This window comes from Phaenicophaeus curvirostris, chromosome 10, assembly GCF_032191515.1.
Source record: "Phaenicophaeus curvirostris isolate KB17595 chromosome 10, BPBGC_Pcur_1.0, whole genome shotgun sequence".
In the NCBI taxonomy this organism is placed as follows: Eukaryota; Metazoa; Chordata; class Aves; order Cuculiformes; family Cuculidae; genus Phaenicophaeus; species Phaenicophaeus curvirostris.
In genome coordinates, this window is record NC_091401.1 from 15,282 (window position 1) to 33,339 (window position 18,058).

Sequence of the window (18,058 nt, forward strand, 5' to 3'; positions counted from 1 at the left end):
GTATAAGTAGGCACTACATCTAAAACCTCTTAAGTTCTCTCTACTCAAAACATTTTCAATTCAGAGCAGGAGTTAAACAACAACAGAAAAGCACAAAAGTGGGCAGAAATTCAACCCCCACCCCCCCAGTACTCTCATTCAGTAAGACAACAGAACTCAGCAGTTCTATCTGCCGGCAAAAAAATCCATACGTAGTTTTAGCTAGTGCATACGAACAGCTTTTTCTTCCTGCTCTTGAGAAAACAACATCTAAACAGTAGATAAAGCAGCATCAACCAAATCATCCTAATTTACATGATTGCAGTTTTCCTCAAAAAATTCCGACAGATGCATGCGGTAGGATTACCCCAAACACCACGCTTATCCATAACCTCCAATTCCGTTCTTAGTTACCATTTCCAATAACTTGCCTGGCACTGTTGTCACAGCCTTACTGGTGAATAGTTTACTAACTCTCCCCTAGAAAGCGTTTTTAACACTGCTCTCATATTTACCTCCTTTGAGTCCTCTGGTACTGATGTAGATTAAGAAAAAAAAAATCCTGGCAATATAGGCAAGCTAACAGTTTTCTTGGGCATTTCGTCAAAAAGTTCTGGGCAAACATAATTTTCAACTGCTTACAACACAAACCCCAAATTAAACAAACCACCTCTGGGAAAAACGGTAACAGCTATCGCTAAAACTACACTGGAAACCTGGAAATCTTATTTAGGCTACGCCTAAATCCTTAGGGCCCCAATAGATTAAAAAAAAAAAGCTAAAAAAAAATAATCCCTACTTCTACTAATAAAACAAGAACAAAGAAAGATGACATTGACTGCAAACGTTTGTGGTAACATTTCTCTAAAGCTGCCACATTGCAAACCAATTTTACTCTAAGACTAAAAAGCAAACCCACAAGCAAAAGCATTACCTGAAACTCACAGAAGAAACGATAACTGTAGGCTCAAATGCACCACAAAGAAAACCACACGACTGTTCAAAACCCAGCAAAGAAAGGAAGAAAGGCAGGCTTCTGTGGCCCCTTACTTCACTGAATGCTCTAGCTGCAGGTGAGAGCTAGCTCTAAATCAAGAGGCCTTTTAAGGGGCAAACTCTTCACCTGTACCTAATTGCTGACCACAGGTGTGGCACAGACTTAACCAACCCAACTATTACCTTCAGAGGGTTTTGAACAAGACCCACCCTTTTAACAGCAGAACTACAGCATCCCACTTAGGATGGGTAATAAGAAATTACTCCTAAGTATAAAATGTTGGTGGTTTACTGAAAGTTCAATGTATGACAGCCAGGCTTGATAGAAATGACATAAAATTATAGATGTTATTAAGCCACCAAACGTCAATTATCATTGTTAAAAAACTGTACAGATTAAAAGATTCCTTCCATGTTCTAGCTGCTGAGATACAGTGCGTTGAAGCGTATTGGTAACAGTTACATACAATATGCTTTACATAAACATAGTCCCATCTACCATTTAGATAGAACTGAACTTCTATTAAACTTCTTCAATCTGTCTCGTGCAGTAGCAAATTCAGAGACATTCCCATTTCTCAGCAGTGGGACAAGCAGCAAACTCTAAAGGGCGTGTTCCACTGTTTCTTGTCGATCCTCTTCTTGCCATTTTCCCAGCAGTCTTCCCATCACATTCAGCCACGTCTTATGCACAGTCATGAGGCTAAAACTCAAGTCCAATAAAGCTGTCTTAGAGAAACTAAAAAAGGGAGCAGACATAAGAGGAAAGGCTGTGTATCCCCGCCCTCCCCCCGGCCCCGCACGGCACCCCGGGCAGGGACAGGAGGGTTCTGGGGGGACGGGAGGGACACGGGGCGCTGTCCCTCTCCCAGGCCCAGCCTGCATCCCATTGGCCGCAGCCCGTGGGAGGACAGCGTGCTACCGTGTCTGTGGTGCGTGTGAGCATGTACGAGGCATAAACATAACAAGCACGTGGCATGTGTGGCGTGTGTGACATGTTGCTTGTGTGTGCAAGGCATGTGTGTGTCATGTGGATGGGGTGGTTGTGGCATGAGCCTGGCATGTGCACAGCGTGTGCATGGGCGCAGTGGCGTACACAAGGCTTGTGTATAGCGTATGCATAGGGTGAGCATAGCGTGAGCCTAGAATGTGTATGGCGTGTGCATGGGGCACTCACCTTTGCCTCGAAGCAGAGCCCTGCCTTCAGGCCTCACAGCCCTTTCTTCTCCTTCACGAAACCAGGATCGGGAATCGGGTTTCAGTCACCTCCCATGACAGAACCCCCCGGCCGTGTGCAAGTTCTCCCCAGAGAAACGGTTCTAGTTCCCTTGCTGGCCCCCAACAGAAGGACGCTCGCGACGTCTGTTCTCATCCGTTTCAGCAGTGGAAACTCCTTTGTTAACCAGGCATCAGCATTTCTCCCCACTTTGAGTCTAGCTGGCCGCTTGCCTCGCTCTGGTTTTCTCGGCCTTGCAGCCCATCCTCTGCCCGCTCTAGAGGGGAAGAGAAAGCGGAGGTCGGCTTTCACACGGCTCCGAGGAGACACACCACCCGCAGGACACTCTTTACGTAAGCGCGTCACCCATCTCCCACGTGCCCCCTCCCTGCGCGAAGGGTGTCTTTGGCGTAACAATCCACAGGCAGCAGCAGGGGTTACTGCAGTCAGTGAATCCACAAACTTCCCTTTCTATGGGACCTGGGCGCATACGGAGCCTTCTGTGATCGCTTGAAGGATGAGATCTGCCCAATCTGGGCAGAGAGAGGCAACAGAAGCCACTTCAGCTGCAGACACCCTCATGCTAAGGAGGCTCCCGGTGCTGCCGGCTCTCGTGTGGCGAGGACGGCCAACACCGTGTCACCTTTCCACCCCTAGAGCTGGTCCCTCTGGCTTAGCAAGCAGATCGGCGGTCCCAGCACACAGCCTCTGCACTGGAAAAATTCAGACCCACGGGACGACCCCACAACAGCTTCCAGCTGCAGATCCCAACAGCAAAGCTACCCGCTTAGTTACACCACCATCCGTCTCCACGCCAAGTGAACATGAACGTTCCACCCTTGTGGGGCCCTGAGGTGCCTCTGCAGGCTCATCAGGGATCCAACCGCCTTCTGAACAGCGTCGGACGGCCTGCGCGCATTCTGCTCGGCCATCGCCTTCCCCGGGGCTTTCACCCAACAGCCGTGACGCAGCATCAACTCATGCGTAAGCGCGCACATACACACATGCAAAGGAACGCTAAAGGGCAACAACACGAGGCCTCGCTCGGCAATGACGCCATGAAGATGGTCCCACAGCCTTTTCGTTTAGCCAGCGGAGAGCAGATAAAGTTCATCCTCCTCCTCCCCCCATGACATGCCAGCTCACTCACTGTTACTCCTCACAACGGGATGGAAGGTGGAAGAATACCGGGCTTTCAAAAAGCGGGGCTGTTCTGCGAGACTTTTGCCAGGTTTTCTGCAGCAAGGACATTCTCCGGACTGGCTTTTTGGGCTGTGAGGAAAGAGAGACGTGCACAATACGTTAAGGAATTTTTAACGCCACCTTGGAATACCATCATGATGCTAAGAAAGTCATTTGTCCAGTTACAGGTGACAATCGGAGCTTAAGTAAGAAAACAGAAAAAGCCCCCCACCCCCACGCACGATGAACGATGATGTGGTCAACGACAGGACCACACCACTGGCACAGAAGCCAGGCCGATACACCAGGCACTCATCCACAGAGAAACAAACGGAGGAGCCGGAAGCCGCTTCCCGAACCAGGAGTCAGCATCACGAACATCACCCATGCTCAGAGCTGCAAAGCGGACGTTTCTACTCTCACCTGAATGGCAACCGCTTCCATTGCACCCGTGGGTGCCCTCCTCTTCTTCCGCCGCGAGCGTATGAGATGGGAAGGCTCCATAGCGCTCTGCAAAGATGAGGGACCTCTAAGAGGTGCGTCTGCATTTCCCCAAGGCACTTGAGGTACCTTAACTCTACAGTTACCGTTAAGAAAGCGACAACTCCCCTTCCGCACCACTGTTACAGGACATAGTTTAACACAAATACTAAAAAGAAGTCTAAAAAGATGTTAAGCCTCAAAATAGACGAGAAGGCTGAACAGGTATTCTGTGTAAATGGAAACAGAGAAAACTCTGAACCCAGAGGATCTGCAGCAAGCGTAATGGATGTTGCACCGTTGTAAAACGCTGTGACACGGAAGGGTTTTAAATGCAAAGAAGCTTGGTTATAGAAGAGAATCAAAGAAGCGACCTCCCTCCTGGCACTCTCTACACTAATAACATAAAAGCGCTTTCCAAAGCTCCCCTTCTCCTCCTTTCCCTCTTCGCGTGTGTGCGGCGTGCTTGCAGTGTGTCTGGCATGTGCATGGCATGTGCCTGGCTGGCGTGTCATCTTCATGGTATGTGCTAGCATGTCCATGGCATGTGTATGGTATGTACATGGCCCGTACATAACATACGCATGGAGTGTGTGGCATGCGTGGCATGTTGCCTGCATGTGGAAGGCGTGTGCGTGACATCTGCTTGACTGTTGTGGCATGAGCCTGGAATGTGCATGGAAACAGTGGCGTGTGTGTGGTGTGTGCGGCATGGACATAACACAGGCATGGCATGCGTGGCATGTTGCCTGTGTGTTCAATACATGTGTGTGGTATGTTGCTTGCATGTGCAAGGTGTGTGCATGGCGTGTGCCTGGCTGGTGTGTCATCTTCATAGTGTGTTGCTAGCGTATGCATTGCCTGTGGATGGCATGTACACAGCATGCACATAACATGCACATGGCCTGTGTGACATTTTGCAATGTGTACAAGGGCTCCGTGGCGTGTGTGGCATGCTGCTTGCATGTTCAAAGCACGTGCATGGGGTGGTTGTGGCACTAGCCTGGCATGTGCATGGCGTGTGCATGGGGGCAGCACACTGCGCATGGAGGGTGAATTGCATGCGTGTGGTGTGGGCCTGACGTGTGTGTGGCATGTTCATGCTGTGTGGCGTGCACAGGTTCGGCTGGCGAAGGCCCTGCCACCCTAGTATTGTTGTCTCGATCCAGCGTTCACTAAACGCAATGCCGTCACATACTAACCCAAAGTGGAGAACGCTCCAGCTAGTGCCGTCAACTCGATCGACGGTGATTAGCAAAGAGGAATGAGTCCCGAGAAAGCCACGTACCCAAAAGCTGCTGGCCTGGAGGGCACCGCCATGTCACTTCTCCCCCTTTCCCTGAGGAGGGGTGGGATCCCGCAGGGGCTCTCTCATCGCCAACGCTTCCGTCAGATTGTCTCTGCTGACAAAGCAAAAAGAATCATAGAATCACTAAGTTGGAAAGGACCCACTGGACAATTGAGTCCAACCATTCCTGTCAATCACTAAACCACGTCCCTCAGCACCTCATCCACCCGTCCCTTAAGCCCCTCCAGGGAAGGGGACTCAACCACCTCCCTGGGCAGCCTCTGCCAGTGCCCAATGACCCTTGCTGTCAACAATTTTTTCCTGATGTCCAGCCTGAACCTCCCCTGGTGGAGCTTGAGGCCATTCCCTCTCGTCCTGCCCCCTGTCACCTGGGAGAAGAGGCCAGCTCCCTCCTCTCCACAACTTCCTTTGAGGTAGTTGTAGAGAGCAATGAGGTCTCCCCTCAGCCTCCTCTTCTCCAGGCTAAACAACCCCAACTCTCTCAGCCGCTCCTCTTGTTCTCCAGCCCCTTCCCCGGCTTTGTTGCTCTTCTCTGGACTCGCTCCAGAGCCTCAACATCCTTCTTGTGGTGAGGGGCCCAGAACTGAACCCAGGATTCCAGGAGCGGTCTCACCAGTGCCGAGTACAGAGGGAGAAGAACCTCCCTGGACCTGCTGGACACGCCGTTTCTATCTAAGCCAAGATGCCATTGGCCTTCTTGGCCACCTGAGCCACTGCTGGCTCATGTTCAGTTGCTGTCAACCAACACCCAACCCCAGGTCCTTCTCCTCCAGGCAGCTTTCCAGCCAGACTTCTCCCAGTCTGTAGCACTGCTCAGGGTTGTTGTGCCCCAAGTGCAGGACCCAGCATTTGGCCTTGATAAAGCTCATGCCGTTGGTCTCAGCCCAGCGGTCCAGCCTCTTCAGATCCCTTTGAAGCCTCCCGACCCTCCAAGACACCAACACTTCCACCCAGCTTAGTGTCATCCGCAAACTTGCTAAGGGTGCACTCAACCCCTTCATCCAGGTCATTGATAAAGGCATGGAACAGGGCTGGACCCAGCACTGAGCCCTAGGGAACCCCACTTGTCACTGGCCTCCAGCTGGAGTTAACTCCATTTACCAGCACTCTCTGAGCCCAGCCATCCAACCGGTTTTCCACCCAGGAGAGTGTGCGCCCGTGCAGTCCAGAGGCTGACAGTTTTTGAAGCAGAATGCTGTGAGAAACTGTGTCAAAGGCTGTACTGAAGTCCAAGAAGGCAACATTCACAGCCTTTCCCTCATCCAGCAGCCGCGTCACTTTGTCATAGAAGGCAATCAGGTTAGTTTGGCAAGACCTGCCTTTTGTGAACCCATGTTGACTGGGCCTGATCACCTGGTTCTCTTGCATGTGCTTCATGATAGCACTCAAGAGCACCTGTTCCATGACTTTTCCCAGCACTGAGGTCAGACTGACAGGCCTGTAGTTCCCTGGATCCTCCCCGCAACCCTGCTTGTAGATGGGCACAGCATCAGCCAGCCTCCAGTCCAGTGGAACTTTCCCAGTCAGCCAGGACTGCTGGAAGATGATGGAAGGGGGTTTGGCAAGCACATCCACGGCTCCTTTAATACTCTTGGGTGGATCCCATCTGGCCCCATAGACCTGTGGGTGTCTAGCTTGGCAAGCAAGGCTCTGACCACCTCCTCTTGGATCATGGGAACTTCATTCTGCTCCTCTAACTCCTGGATTTGTACACAGAGGGAACAACCTTCCTTACTATTAAAGACTGAGGCAAAGAAGGCATTAAGTACCTCAGCCTTGCCCTCATCCCCTGTCACTGTTGTTCCTTCTCCATCCAATAGGGACTGAATATTCTCCCTAGTCCTCCTTTTATTGTTCATGTATTTATAGAAAGATTTTTTGTTATCTTTCACAGACTTATCCAATTTGATTTCTAGTTGGGCCTTAGCCCCCCTCATTTTTCCTCTGCATGATCTCACTTCCTCCCTGTAGCTCACCCAAGAAGCCTGTCCTTTCTTCCAAAGTTCATAGACCCTCCTCTTCTTTTTGATGTCTCTCAAGATCTCCCTAGTCAACCAAGCTGTTTTTCTCCCCTGCCAGCTCCTTTTCCGGAGCATGGCGATGGCTTGCTGCTGAGCTGCTAGGATTTCCTTTTTGAAGAGCTCACAGCCCCCGTGGGCTCCCTTGCCCTTGAGGACTGTCTCCCATGGGACTTTGCCAACCAGCCTTCTGAACGGTCCAAAGTCTGCCCTCTGGAAGTTTAATGTGACTGTTCTGCTAATCCCCCTCTTCACCTCACCTAGAACTGAAAACCCGATCATCTCGTGATCGCTTTGTCCCAGGCGTCCTCCTACCACATCCCCCACAAGGCCTTCTCTGTTCATGAACAGCGGGTCCACGAGGGCACCTTCCACTGTCAGTTCACTCACCAGCTGTGTGAGGAAGTTGTCTTCCACGCACTCCAGGAACCTCCTAGACTGCTTCCTCTCCGCTGTATTGTACTTCCAGCAAATATCTGGAAGATTGAAGTCTCCCACGAGGACCAAAGGTAGCAATCTTGAGACTATCCCCAGTTGTTTATAGAAGAGCTCATCAGCTGCTTCTTCTTGGCTGGCTGGTCTGCAACAGACTCCATCACAATATCAGCCTTCTTGTGGGCTCCCCTGATTTTAACCCATAGGCACTCAGTCCCATCCCCACCATAATCGAGCTCAAGGGTATCAAAGCAAAAGAAACGAGCTGTTAGGGCAAAATACTCCTAATAACCGTGATTGAAATGAACACCCCCCTGCCCCTGCAGCTCTTGTCGCGGCGTGCAACACCACCGCCCCCCCCGCTCTCTCTGACAACAGAAAAGGACTTTCCAAAGCTCCCTTTCCGCTCCTTCCCCTCCTTCTTTCCCCCCTTTTCTTCCCATTTTGCCCCATACTCCCCCCCTGCTTTCCCCCTCTCACCCCTCCTTCCTTCCCCTCCCGAGCGGGGATCTCCCCCGCGGGGCCGCACGCCGAGCACAGACACAGCACCGAAGCCCCCGACCGCCCCTGAGCCCGAGCCGGCCCCGGGGGCAGCGAAACACAGCCCGGCCCCTGGAGGACCGCGGCTCACGAAGAGCGAGCCCGGAGCGGCGCCGCCAACCACAGAGTGCGGTCGCGCGGGCCGGAGCGGCGCCGCCGGCCATACAGCGCTCCCCCGCGCCGCTCCCAGCCGCCTCCCCGACCCTCAAGCCGCGGCTCTCCGGGCGCCTCTGACTCACCCGAGCCCAGCCCCATTCAAGGCGTTCACGACCTGGGGGGACCACGGGGGCCGTGTCCCTCTCCCAGCCCCAGCCTGCACCCCGTTGGCCGCAGCCGGCGGCGGGCGGAAGGGTAGCGAAGATCGGAGCCGAGCCGTCCCGAACGGCGCCGCGCGGAGCCGACAGTAGCCGAGCGAACCCGAGCCGCTTTCCGAACGCCCCTGTGGGTCGTCCTGTCCCGCCCCCGCCCCGGGCTGCAGTACCGCTCAGCGGCCACGACGCGGCAGCACTAAATCCCCGCCCCATTCATCCCGAGCGCCCGGATCCCGGCCAATGGGAGCGGTCGCTGCAGGGCCCGCCCCATGGCCGCTCTGCGGGCGTTGATTGGCTGGCGGTCGCTGAGGGGAGGAGTCACTGCGCACGCGTAGCGTGCAACATGGCGGCGCCCCTTCTTCAGCCGCTGCGCATGCGTGCCGTGCAACATGGCGGCGTTCCTATGGAGCCACTGCGCATGCGTGCCGTGCAACATGGCGGCGCCCCTTCTTCAGCCGCTGCGCATGCGTGCCGGGCAACATGGCGGCGCCCATCATGGAGCCACTGCGCATGCGTGCCGTGCAACATGGCGGCGCCCCTTCTTCAGCCGTTGCGCATGCGTGCCGTGCAACATGGCGGCGTTCCTATGGAGCCACTGCGCATGCGTGCCGGGCAACATGGCGGCGCCCATCATGGAGCCACTGCGCATGCGTGCCGGGCAACATGGCGGCGCCCCTTCTTCAGCCGCTGCGCATGCGTGCCGGGCAACATGGCGGCGCCCATGATAGAGCCACTGCGCATGCGTGCCGGGCAACATGGCGGCGCCCATCATGGAGCCACTGCGCATGCGTGCCGGGCAACATGGCGGCGCCCATCATGGAGCCGCTGCGCATGCGTGCCGTGCAACATGGCGGCACCCATGATGGAGCCACTGCGCATGCGTGCCGTGCAACGTGGCGGCGCCCACCGTGAAGCCACTGCGCATGAGTGCCGTGCAACATGGCGGCGCCCATCCTGGAGCCACTGCGCATGCGTGCCATGCAACATGGCGGCACGCTTGTTCATTCCTGCGCATGCGTGGCGTCTCCCCCTCCTCCCCCCCGAGCCCCTCACCGGGCAATGTGCCGGCACTGATTGGCGGCCGCGCTTTGAGTGCCGCGCCTCTCAGTCAATGGTCGCGCTCCCCGCGGGGCCCGTTTCAACGGCAGCCTGCCGGCACCGAGCGGAACGCAACGGAGCCCAAGCTTGCCGCCCCGCTCCCCGACCATCCTGTCTAGCTCGCCCCTGTGGGTCGTCCTCTCCCGCCCCCGCCCCGGGCTGCAATACCGCTCCAGAGCCACGGCGCGGCAGCTCTGAGCCCCCTTACATTCATTTCCTACGGCATCGAATGGCTGTAGATTCCGTGCTCTGATTGGTCAGTTCTCGATGGCACTTTGCCAGCGCTGTCTTCTGATTGGCTGTAGTTTCCGCACTCTGATTGGTCGCTTCTTGATCCCACGTTGCCAGCGATACCTACTGATTGGCTGTGCGTTCCCCTCTCTGATTGGTCACTTCTTGATGTCACCTTGCCAGTGCTGTATTCTGATTGGCTGTGGATTCCATGCTCTGATTGGTCACTTCCTGATCCCACTTTGCCAGTGCTGTGTTCTGATTGCCTGTGCACTCCACACTCTGATTGGTCGGTTCTGGATCCCGCTTTGCCTGTGCTGTGTTCTGATTGGCTGTGGCCCTTCTATTGTCAAGTTGCCCTTTTATTGTCAATTTGGCCAGTATTCCCTTATATCCTCAACCTGCCCTTTTACACTCATTTTTACCAGTTTGCCCTTGGGTGCTCAATCTGCCCTTTTATGCTCAATTTGCTCTTTTATGGCAATTGGCCACGTTTGCCCTTATAGGATCAATTTGCCCTTATATTCTCAATTTGCCCTTTTACAGCAATTGGCCGAGTTTACCCTTATATCGTCAGTCTGCCGTTACACGGTCAATCATCGGGCCCCTGTGCCCCCCCCAACCCCCCCCCTACCCGCGCCGGGCTGCAGTACCACGTCGCGGCCACGGCGCGGCAGCACTGAGTGCCCCATGCATTTCCTATGGCATTACATGGCTGTGCATTCCGTGCTCTGATTGGTCACTTCTCGATCCCACCTTGCCAACGCTGTCTTCTGATTGGGTGTGCATTTCACACGCTGATTGGTCGCTTCTCGATCCCACTTTGCAAGCACTGTCTTCTGATTGGCTGCACAAACTGTGCTCTGATTGGTTGGTTCTGGATCCCATGTTGTCTGTGCTGTGGTCTGATTGGCTGTAGATGCCATGCTCTGATTGGTCAGCTCTGGATCCCTCTTTGCTTCTGTCGTGTACTATTTGGCTGTGCCCTTTTATGGTCAAATTGCCCTTTGATGGCAATGGGCCCAGTTCGCCCTCATATGCTCAATTTCCACTTTATTGTCAATTTGTCTTTTTATGGCAATTGGCCAAGTTTGCCCTTATATGATCAATTTTCCCTTTTATGATAAATTTGCCCTTTGATGGCAATTGGCCCAGTTTGCCAGTGGTCAATTTGCCCTTTTATGTTCAGTTTCCCCTTTTATTGCAATTTGCCCCTTTATGGTCAATTTGCCCTTATATGGTTTATTTGCCCTTTTATAGTTTATTTGTCCCGTTATGGTTTATTGGCCCTTTTATGGCAATTTGCCCTGTTTGCCTTATATGTTAAATTTGCCATTTTATGCGCAATTTTCTCAGTTTGCCTTATATGGTCAATTTGCCCTTATACTGTTAATTTCACCTTTTATGCCAATTGGGCCAGTTTTACCTTATACGCTCAATTTGCTCTTTTACGGCAATTTGCTCAGTTTGCCCTTATATGGTCAATGATCGGGCCCCTGTGCGCCCGCCCCCACCCTCCCGTCCCGGGCTGCAGTACTGCTCGGCGGCCACGGCACGGCAGCACTGAGTCGCCACACGTCCCCGGGCTGCAGTACCGCTCCGCGGCCACAACGCGGCAGCACCGAGCCGGGCGAAGCTCTTTTTGCCGTCGTTCCCGTTTTTACCGTTTTCTCCCGTCGCGGGTTCGATCCCGACGGGCGCCGAACCGCCCGGAGCAGCAGCTCCCGCGGCGCTGCCCGCACACCCTCCCCCGCTGCCGGGCTCCGCAGCAGCGCAGACCGCGCCTGCCTTCCCCCGGGCCGCCCCTTCGCTCCGGTCCCGCGGCGAGCAGGGCTGCGCTCACGGGCACCGCGGCGGCCGCGGGCTCCCCTCTCCCTGCCGAGGGGCCGCTCTCCGAGCCCTCTGCGGCCGGGAAACCTCACTGCCCTGCACCGCTCTCCCTCCGAGCGGCGGCTGAAAGGGAGAGGTGGCGCCTCCAGGGGAAAGGCCGCAGCTTTCCCCGCTCCCGCACGTCGTCTCCAGACGACGGACGCCGTTCCGACGGGAGGCCCTGCGGCTGTGCCATACAGGCAGGCTGGAAAGGAACAACTGACCCGCTGCAGGAAAGGACACGGAATTCCAGTCCGACACGAGGGGACTTTGGAAGCGGCAGGCGCATCAACAGCGAGAACATTTCCCTGCCGAACATCCACATGCCATCGCGATCCGGCACGCGCCCCCGGCCACCAGCGAGCCCGTCCGAGCCAATCGGCTGCCCATACAGCGTGCAGTCGGCTGCCAACTCGGAGCCTGCGCTGCACGGCACTCCCCATGCCAGACCCTGGCTCGCGGCGCCATCGTCACACACCCCGAATGGCCTCTGCCGCCTTATTCTTTCTTCATTTCCAACACTGAAAAAGCAAAATGCGTACAGCAGTTGGCAATCAATCAAAAGCTTTAATGTGGACAACACCAGTTTACACAGGGTTCCTCCGGCTTCCCCACGCCTGGGCAGAAGAGGACAAAGGGACCCTGGAGATGGACACACTCTTCCCAGTCACGCAGCAAAGGTGGCAGCAGCGCCGCGCCTTCAGCCTGGGCACAGGCAGGGGAAGGAGAGGAATCTGCTTTCCACACAGCATCGAGGAGAGAGACCTGCGGGAGGGAACGCACAGAAAGGATCGTTAGCAGGGCGATGAGAGACAAGGCGGCCCTCGGCCCCAAGACAAAAGCACTTTCCTCCTTCACCCATGTTTCCTTCTCTGACCTTCCAACCCCCACAGCCGCCGCTCTACAGCCCACCCAAAGCAAGCCGAGAAGAGAATCTCCTTCAAAAGAACGGCCAAAGGTTTCACTCGTCCCCCCCAAAAGGAAACCGCAAGGAACAGGAGGACTCACCAGACAGAAAGCAATGTCACCAGACCAAGTTTCGGGTAAGTCCAGAGAGAATGTGATTCATTTTAATAGTTATTCTGTTAGATGTACTTGGTCAAAAAGAGAAACAAAACCAAACCGAGTCTTACCCAGTGTAAACTCGTTACGCTAAGATGTTCTAAATCACGCCCATGTGACAGCCCAGCATAGAAAAGCAGCCCAGGCACCCTATTTATCCTCCTCCAGAGGCACAGAAGGCTCCCCCCAGCAAGCCTCTTCTCTTGCCGGGGTCATTTCTGCAACGCGCCGGCTGGCAGGAACCACGTCACTGCACACAACTCAAGCTTGGCCCAGACTACAGGCCTGAGAAACACACATGTGGAAGCGAGAGGTGCGACGGCGAGGCAGCTCTTCCAGACACACGCGTCGGCGCCCGTTCAGCAAGCGCCTGTCACCAAAGCCTCTGCAGGAAAGGGACTCAGCCCGGCAGAGAGGGGCAGCGATCGGGTGAGGCATTTTGGTTTAGTTCAGACACGCGATATTTGTAGGAAGGAACAAAGCCTGGTTTGGCCTCCAAAGAACAAGATGCCTGGAGGCAAAGCGAGGCCACGGAGACCACATGGCACTGCCCGTGTGCCGTGCCTCAGACGCAGCTCACCCCCACCCGCACATCAAGCATAACAAGAACAGAACCGAGTGTAGGTTTGAGGCTGAGCAGCCGCAGAAAAGCAACCGCTCCCACTCCTCTCCGCCTGTCAAGAGATCGGAGAGCAATGAGACCTCCCTCCTATGATCACATGCAAGCCCATCCACGCCAGCAACTACCTGAGATGTTGGGAGACTTCGGCACGGTCAGTGGCCGGTCGCTGGCTTCACTCCTACGCTGCGGTATTTATTTGCGCACCAGGTTTACCTCGTGAACCTGTGAAAACAGCAATCAAAGCCAAAAGGAAGCAAATGCTTGCAGTTTTGACGAGGGTGAAACTGGCAGCAGGGGAGCGGGGCTGGGGGGGGATCATCGGTGCAAAGAAGGCAGGAGGCGCCTGTCTGTAAGTACGCTCGCTGCCTCGGGCACTGGAGTGAGCCACCAGGAAGACGCGAGGCACGCTCCGAGGTTGTGGATTTTGCAGAGATCATTCCGCTTCCACAACCATGCTTGTAGAGCTTGGCAACCCAGCCAGCTCGGCAGAGCTGCCTCTGTCGTTTGCGGGGCTGGCTTTGGGAGCTTTTTTTCAGAGCAACTGTAAAGTTAACGAGGAGTCAGTTTGCAACAGGGAAAGTGGAAAAGACAGTCTGAAAGCAGCTCAACAGCGACACTGGCTACTTTAGTATGCTCTTGCATAATCCCTCTTGCGGTTACTTCACAGCTACCTTTTTTGTTGTCGGCACAAGGTACAACTTTGTTCCTCACGTTGAAAGCAACGCTTCCCTTCGCACAGGTTCGCCTGGCAAAGCACATCGCACCCTAGTACTGTCGTCTCGATCTGGCACAGACTCAAATGTGATGCCGCCACATGCTAACTCGATGTAGAGAACACTCCAGCTCACGCTGTCAACTCGATCGACAGTGATTAGCAAAGAGGAGTGAGTCCCAAGAAAGCCACGTACCTGAACGCTGCTGGCCTGGAGGGCACCGCCATGTCGCTTCCCCCCCTCTCCCTGGGGAGGGGTCGGGATCCCGCAGGGGCGCTCTCATCACCAACACTTCTGCCAGGTTCTTTCTGCTGACAGAGCCAAAGGAAGGAGCTGTTACAGCAAAGTACTCCAAGTAAGCGTGCTTGAAATGAACCACCTCCTACCCCTGCAGCTCTTGCCACCACACACGACACCCCAGCACCTGGTATCCTCCCAGCTGTGCCAGACGGGCCCGAGCCCACCATGCTCCTCTAGCTCTTCCTGCCACTCCGATGCAGCCGGAGGGAGGACAAGCGACTGAGTTTTCCAAACAGAGGCTCTCCTCAAAGGAAGCAGGCGTACTGTGGTTGACCCACGTACAGCAGCCTCTGAAAGGCCACGCTTCCATCTCATCGCCCCGAGCTCAGCCCCACGGGATACCTTAGCCCTTGAGCTAACAGGAAAAATATTTTAGCAGCCGCTCTTTCCCACCTGGCAACCTCCTGAGGCACCGGTTCAGCCACACTTAAAGAAGAGGACAGACGCTGAGGGGGCAGCAATAAGCACGAGAAAATCACCGTCACTCCTTGCGACGGGACAGAAGAATGCCGGGCTTTGAAAAAGCAGGGCTGTTCTGCGAGACTGTTGCCAGGTTTTCTGCAACAAGGACATTCTCCAGACTGGTTTTCTGGGCTGTCAGGAAAAGAGACAGAATCACACAATCATTAGGTTGTAAAAGACCCCCAGGATCATCGAGTCCAACCATATCTATCATTCACTAAACATGACTCAACCACCTCCCTGGGCAGCCTGTTCCAGTGCCCAATGACCCTTCCCGTAAAAAAAAAACTCGCTCTAGAACCTCAACATCCTTCTTGTGGTGAGGGGCCCAGAACTGAAAACAGCATTCGAGGTGAGGTCTCACCTGTGCCGAGCACAGACAGAGAATAACCTCCCTGGACCTGCTGGCCACGCCGTTTCTGATCCAAGCCAAGATGCCACTGGCCTTCTTGGCCACCTGGGCCACTGCTGGCTCATGGTCAGTCCCTGTCAACCAACACCCCCAGGTCCTTCTCCTCCAGGCAGCTTTCTAGACAGACTTCTCCTAGTCTGTAGCACTGCATAGGGTTGTTGTGCCCCAAGTGCAGGACCCGGCATTTGGCCTTGTTAAACCTCATCCCACTGGATTCAGCCCAGCGGTCCAGCCTGTTCAGATCCCTTTGGAGCCTCCCTACCCTCCAGCAGATCCACACTTCCACCCAGCTTAGTGTCATCCGCAGAAGTTGCTAAGGGTGCACTGAACCCCTTCATCCAGGTCATTGATAAAGACACTGAACAGGGCTGGGCCCTGGGAAACCCCACTTGTAACTGGCCTCCAGCTGGAGTTAACTGCATTTCCCACCACTCTCTGGGCCCTCCATCCATCCAGTTTTGCACCCAGGAGAGTGCACGTCTGTCCAGGCCAGAGGTGACAGTTTCTCAAGCAGGATGCTGTGAGAAACCATGTCAAAGGCTTTACTGAAGTCCAAGAAGATACATCCACAGCTTTTCCCTCATCCAGTAGGCAAGTCACTTTGTTATAGAAGGCGAACAGGTTAGTTTGGCGAGACCTGCCTTTCATGAACCTGTGCTGACTGGATGTTTCTCCTCTCACCTGAATGGCAATCGCTTCTGTTTCACCATGTGCGCCCTCCTCTTCTTCCGCCGTGAGCGTACAAGAGAGATGGGAAGGCTCCATAGTGCTCTGCAAGGACAAGGGACATCTAAGAGATGTGTCTGCATTTCCCCAAGGCACTCGAGGTACCTTAACTCTACAGTTACCATTAAGAATGCGACAACTCCCCTTACATGCCACTGTTACCAGATGTATTTTAACACAAATACTAAAAAGAAGTCTAAAAAGACGTTAAGCTTCAAAACACACAAGAAGACTAAACAGGTATTCAGTGTAACTGGAAACAGAGAAATGTCTGAACCGAGAGGACCTGCAGCACGCGTTACGGATGTTGCACCGTTGTAAAACTCTGTGACACAGAAGAGTTTTAAATGCAAAGAAGCCTGATTACAGAAGGGAATCAAAGAAGCGACCTCCCTCCTGGCTCTCTCTATACTGACAACATAAAAGCACTTTCCAAAGCTAACCCCTCCTCCTCCCTCCCCTCTTGGCATGCGTGCAGCGTGCTTGCAGTGTGTCTGGTGTGTGCACGGTGCGTGTGTGGCACGTACATAACACGTGCATGGCATGTTGCTTGTGTGTGCAGGGCATGTGTGTGGCTGATGTTTCATCTTCATGGTGTGTGCTAGCGTATGCATTGCCTGTGGATGGCATGTACGCTTCACACACAGAACACGCACATGGCCTGTGTGACGTGTTGCTTGCATGTTCAAAGCACATGCGTGGAGTGTGCGTGGGGTGGTTGTGGCGCTAGCCTGGCATGTGCATGGCGTGTGCACGGGGGCAATGGCTTGTGCACAGTGTGCGCAGGTTCGGCTGGCAAAGCCCATGGCACCCTGGTATTGTCACCTCAATCCGGCATTCACCAAACACGATGCCATCGCTTGCTAACCCAAAGCGGAGAACACTCCAGCTCACACCGTCAACTCGATCGACAGTGATTAGCAAAGAGGAGTGAGTCCCGAGAAAGCCACGTACCTGAACGCTGCTGGCCTGGAGGGCACCGCCACGTCGCTTCCCCCCTCTCCCTGGGGAGGGGTCGGGATCCCGCAGGGGCTCTCTCATCATCAGTTGTCAGACTCTCTCTGCTGACAGAGCAATAGGAAGGAGCTGTTACAGCAAAACACTCCAAGTAGCCGTGCTTGAAATGAACCTCCCCTGCCCCTGCAGCTCTCGCCACCGCGCGCGACATCCCAAAGAAGCGACACCCCCCCCCCGCTCTCTCTAGACCGACAACACAAAAGCGCTTTCCAAACCTCCCTTTCCGCTCCTTCCCCTCTTCCCCTCCTCCCCACCTCCTTCCCTCCCCCCTTCTCCTCCCATTGTGCCCCATACAACCCCCCTGCTTTCCCCCTCTCTCCCCTCCTTCCCTTCCCCCCCTCCATCCTCCCCCTCCCGAGCGGGGATCTCCCCCGCGGGGCCGCACGCCGAGCGCAGACGCAGCCCCGAAGGCCCCGACCGCCCCTGAGCCCGAGCCGGCCCCGGGAGGGCCGCGGCTCACGGACAGCGAGCCCGGAGCGGCGCCGCCGGCCACAGAGCGCTCCCCCGCGCCTCTCCGGGCGCCTCCGACTCACCCGACCCGGCCCCGTTCGAGCCGCTCCCGAGCGGTGCCGCTGCGGCCGCGAGCCCCGGCGGGCAGCGAGGGCGGGCAGCGAGGGCGGGCGGCGCCCGGGCCCCGTGCGGAGCTCCAACCACCCGCCCGCGCTCCGCCTCGGCCCGCCCCCCGGGCGCTCTCCGGCGCTGATTGGCCGCCGCTCGCTGAGTGACGCGCGGCGCAGCCAGTGGGAGCGCTCTGTGCGGGGCCCTGCCCAGGGGCAGCCGAGCGCCGCCGCACCGAGCCGAGCGCTGCAGAAACACGCGGAGCCGGGGCACGTGGGGCTGTCAGGGCACACAGGGGACGCGGGCACCCCGGGCAGGGACATGGGGCACACGGGCTCGGGGAGGAAGAGGGGGGGCATGGGGGCCCTCGGGTCGCTGTCCCTCTCCCAGCCCCATCCCGCAACCCGTCGGCCGCAGCCGGCGGCGGGCGGAAGGGCAGCGAAGAGCAGAGTCGAGCCGTCCCGAACGGCGCCGCGCGGAGCCGACAGCAGCCGAACGGATCCGAGCCGCTCTGCGAACCGC

At 55.6% G+C, this 18,058-nt stretch overlaps 1 protein-coding gene across 1 annotated transcript in view; it reads right to left on the reverse strand.

Annotated features, from left to right (window-relative positions):
- Window positions 1–1,246: 1,246 nt before the first annotated feature.
- Window positions 1,247–18,058, reverse strand: part of LOC138724722 (uncharacterized) — a 29,270-nt gene continuing 12,458 nt past the window's right edge. Inside the window, exons 4-6 of the mRNA XM_069864940.1 lie at window positions 3,342–3,463; window positions 2,153–2,468; window positions 1,247–1,714 (exon numbers count right to left, since the gene is read on the reverse strand). Coding sequence (XP_069721041.1) covers window positions 2,374–2,468; window positions 3,342–3,463 — 217 coding nt within the window. The 3' untranslated portion in view covers window positions 1,247–1,714; window positions 2,153–2,373. The remainder of the gene's footprint in view (window positions 1,715–2,152; window positions 2,469–3,341; window positions 3,464–18,058) is intronic.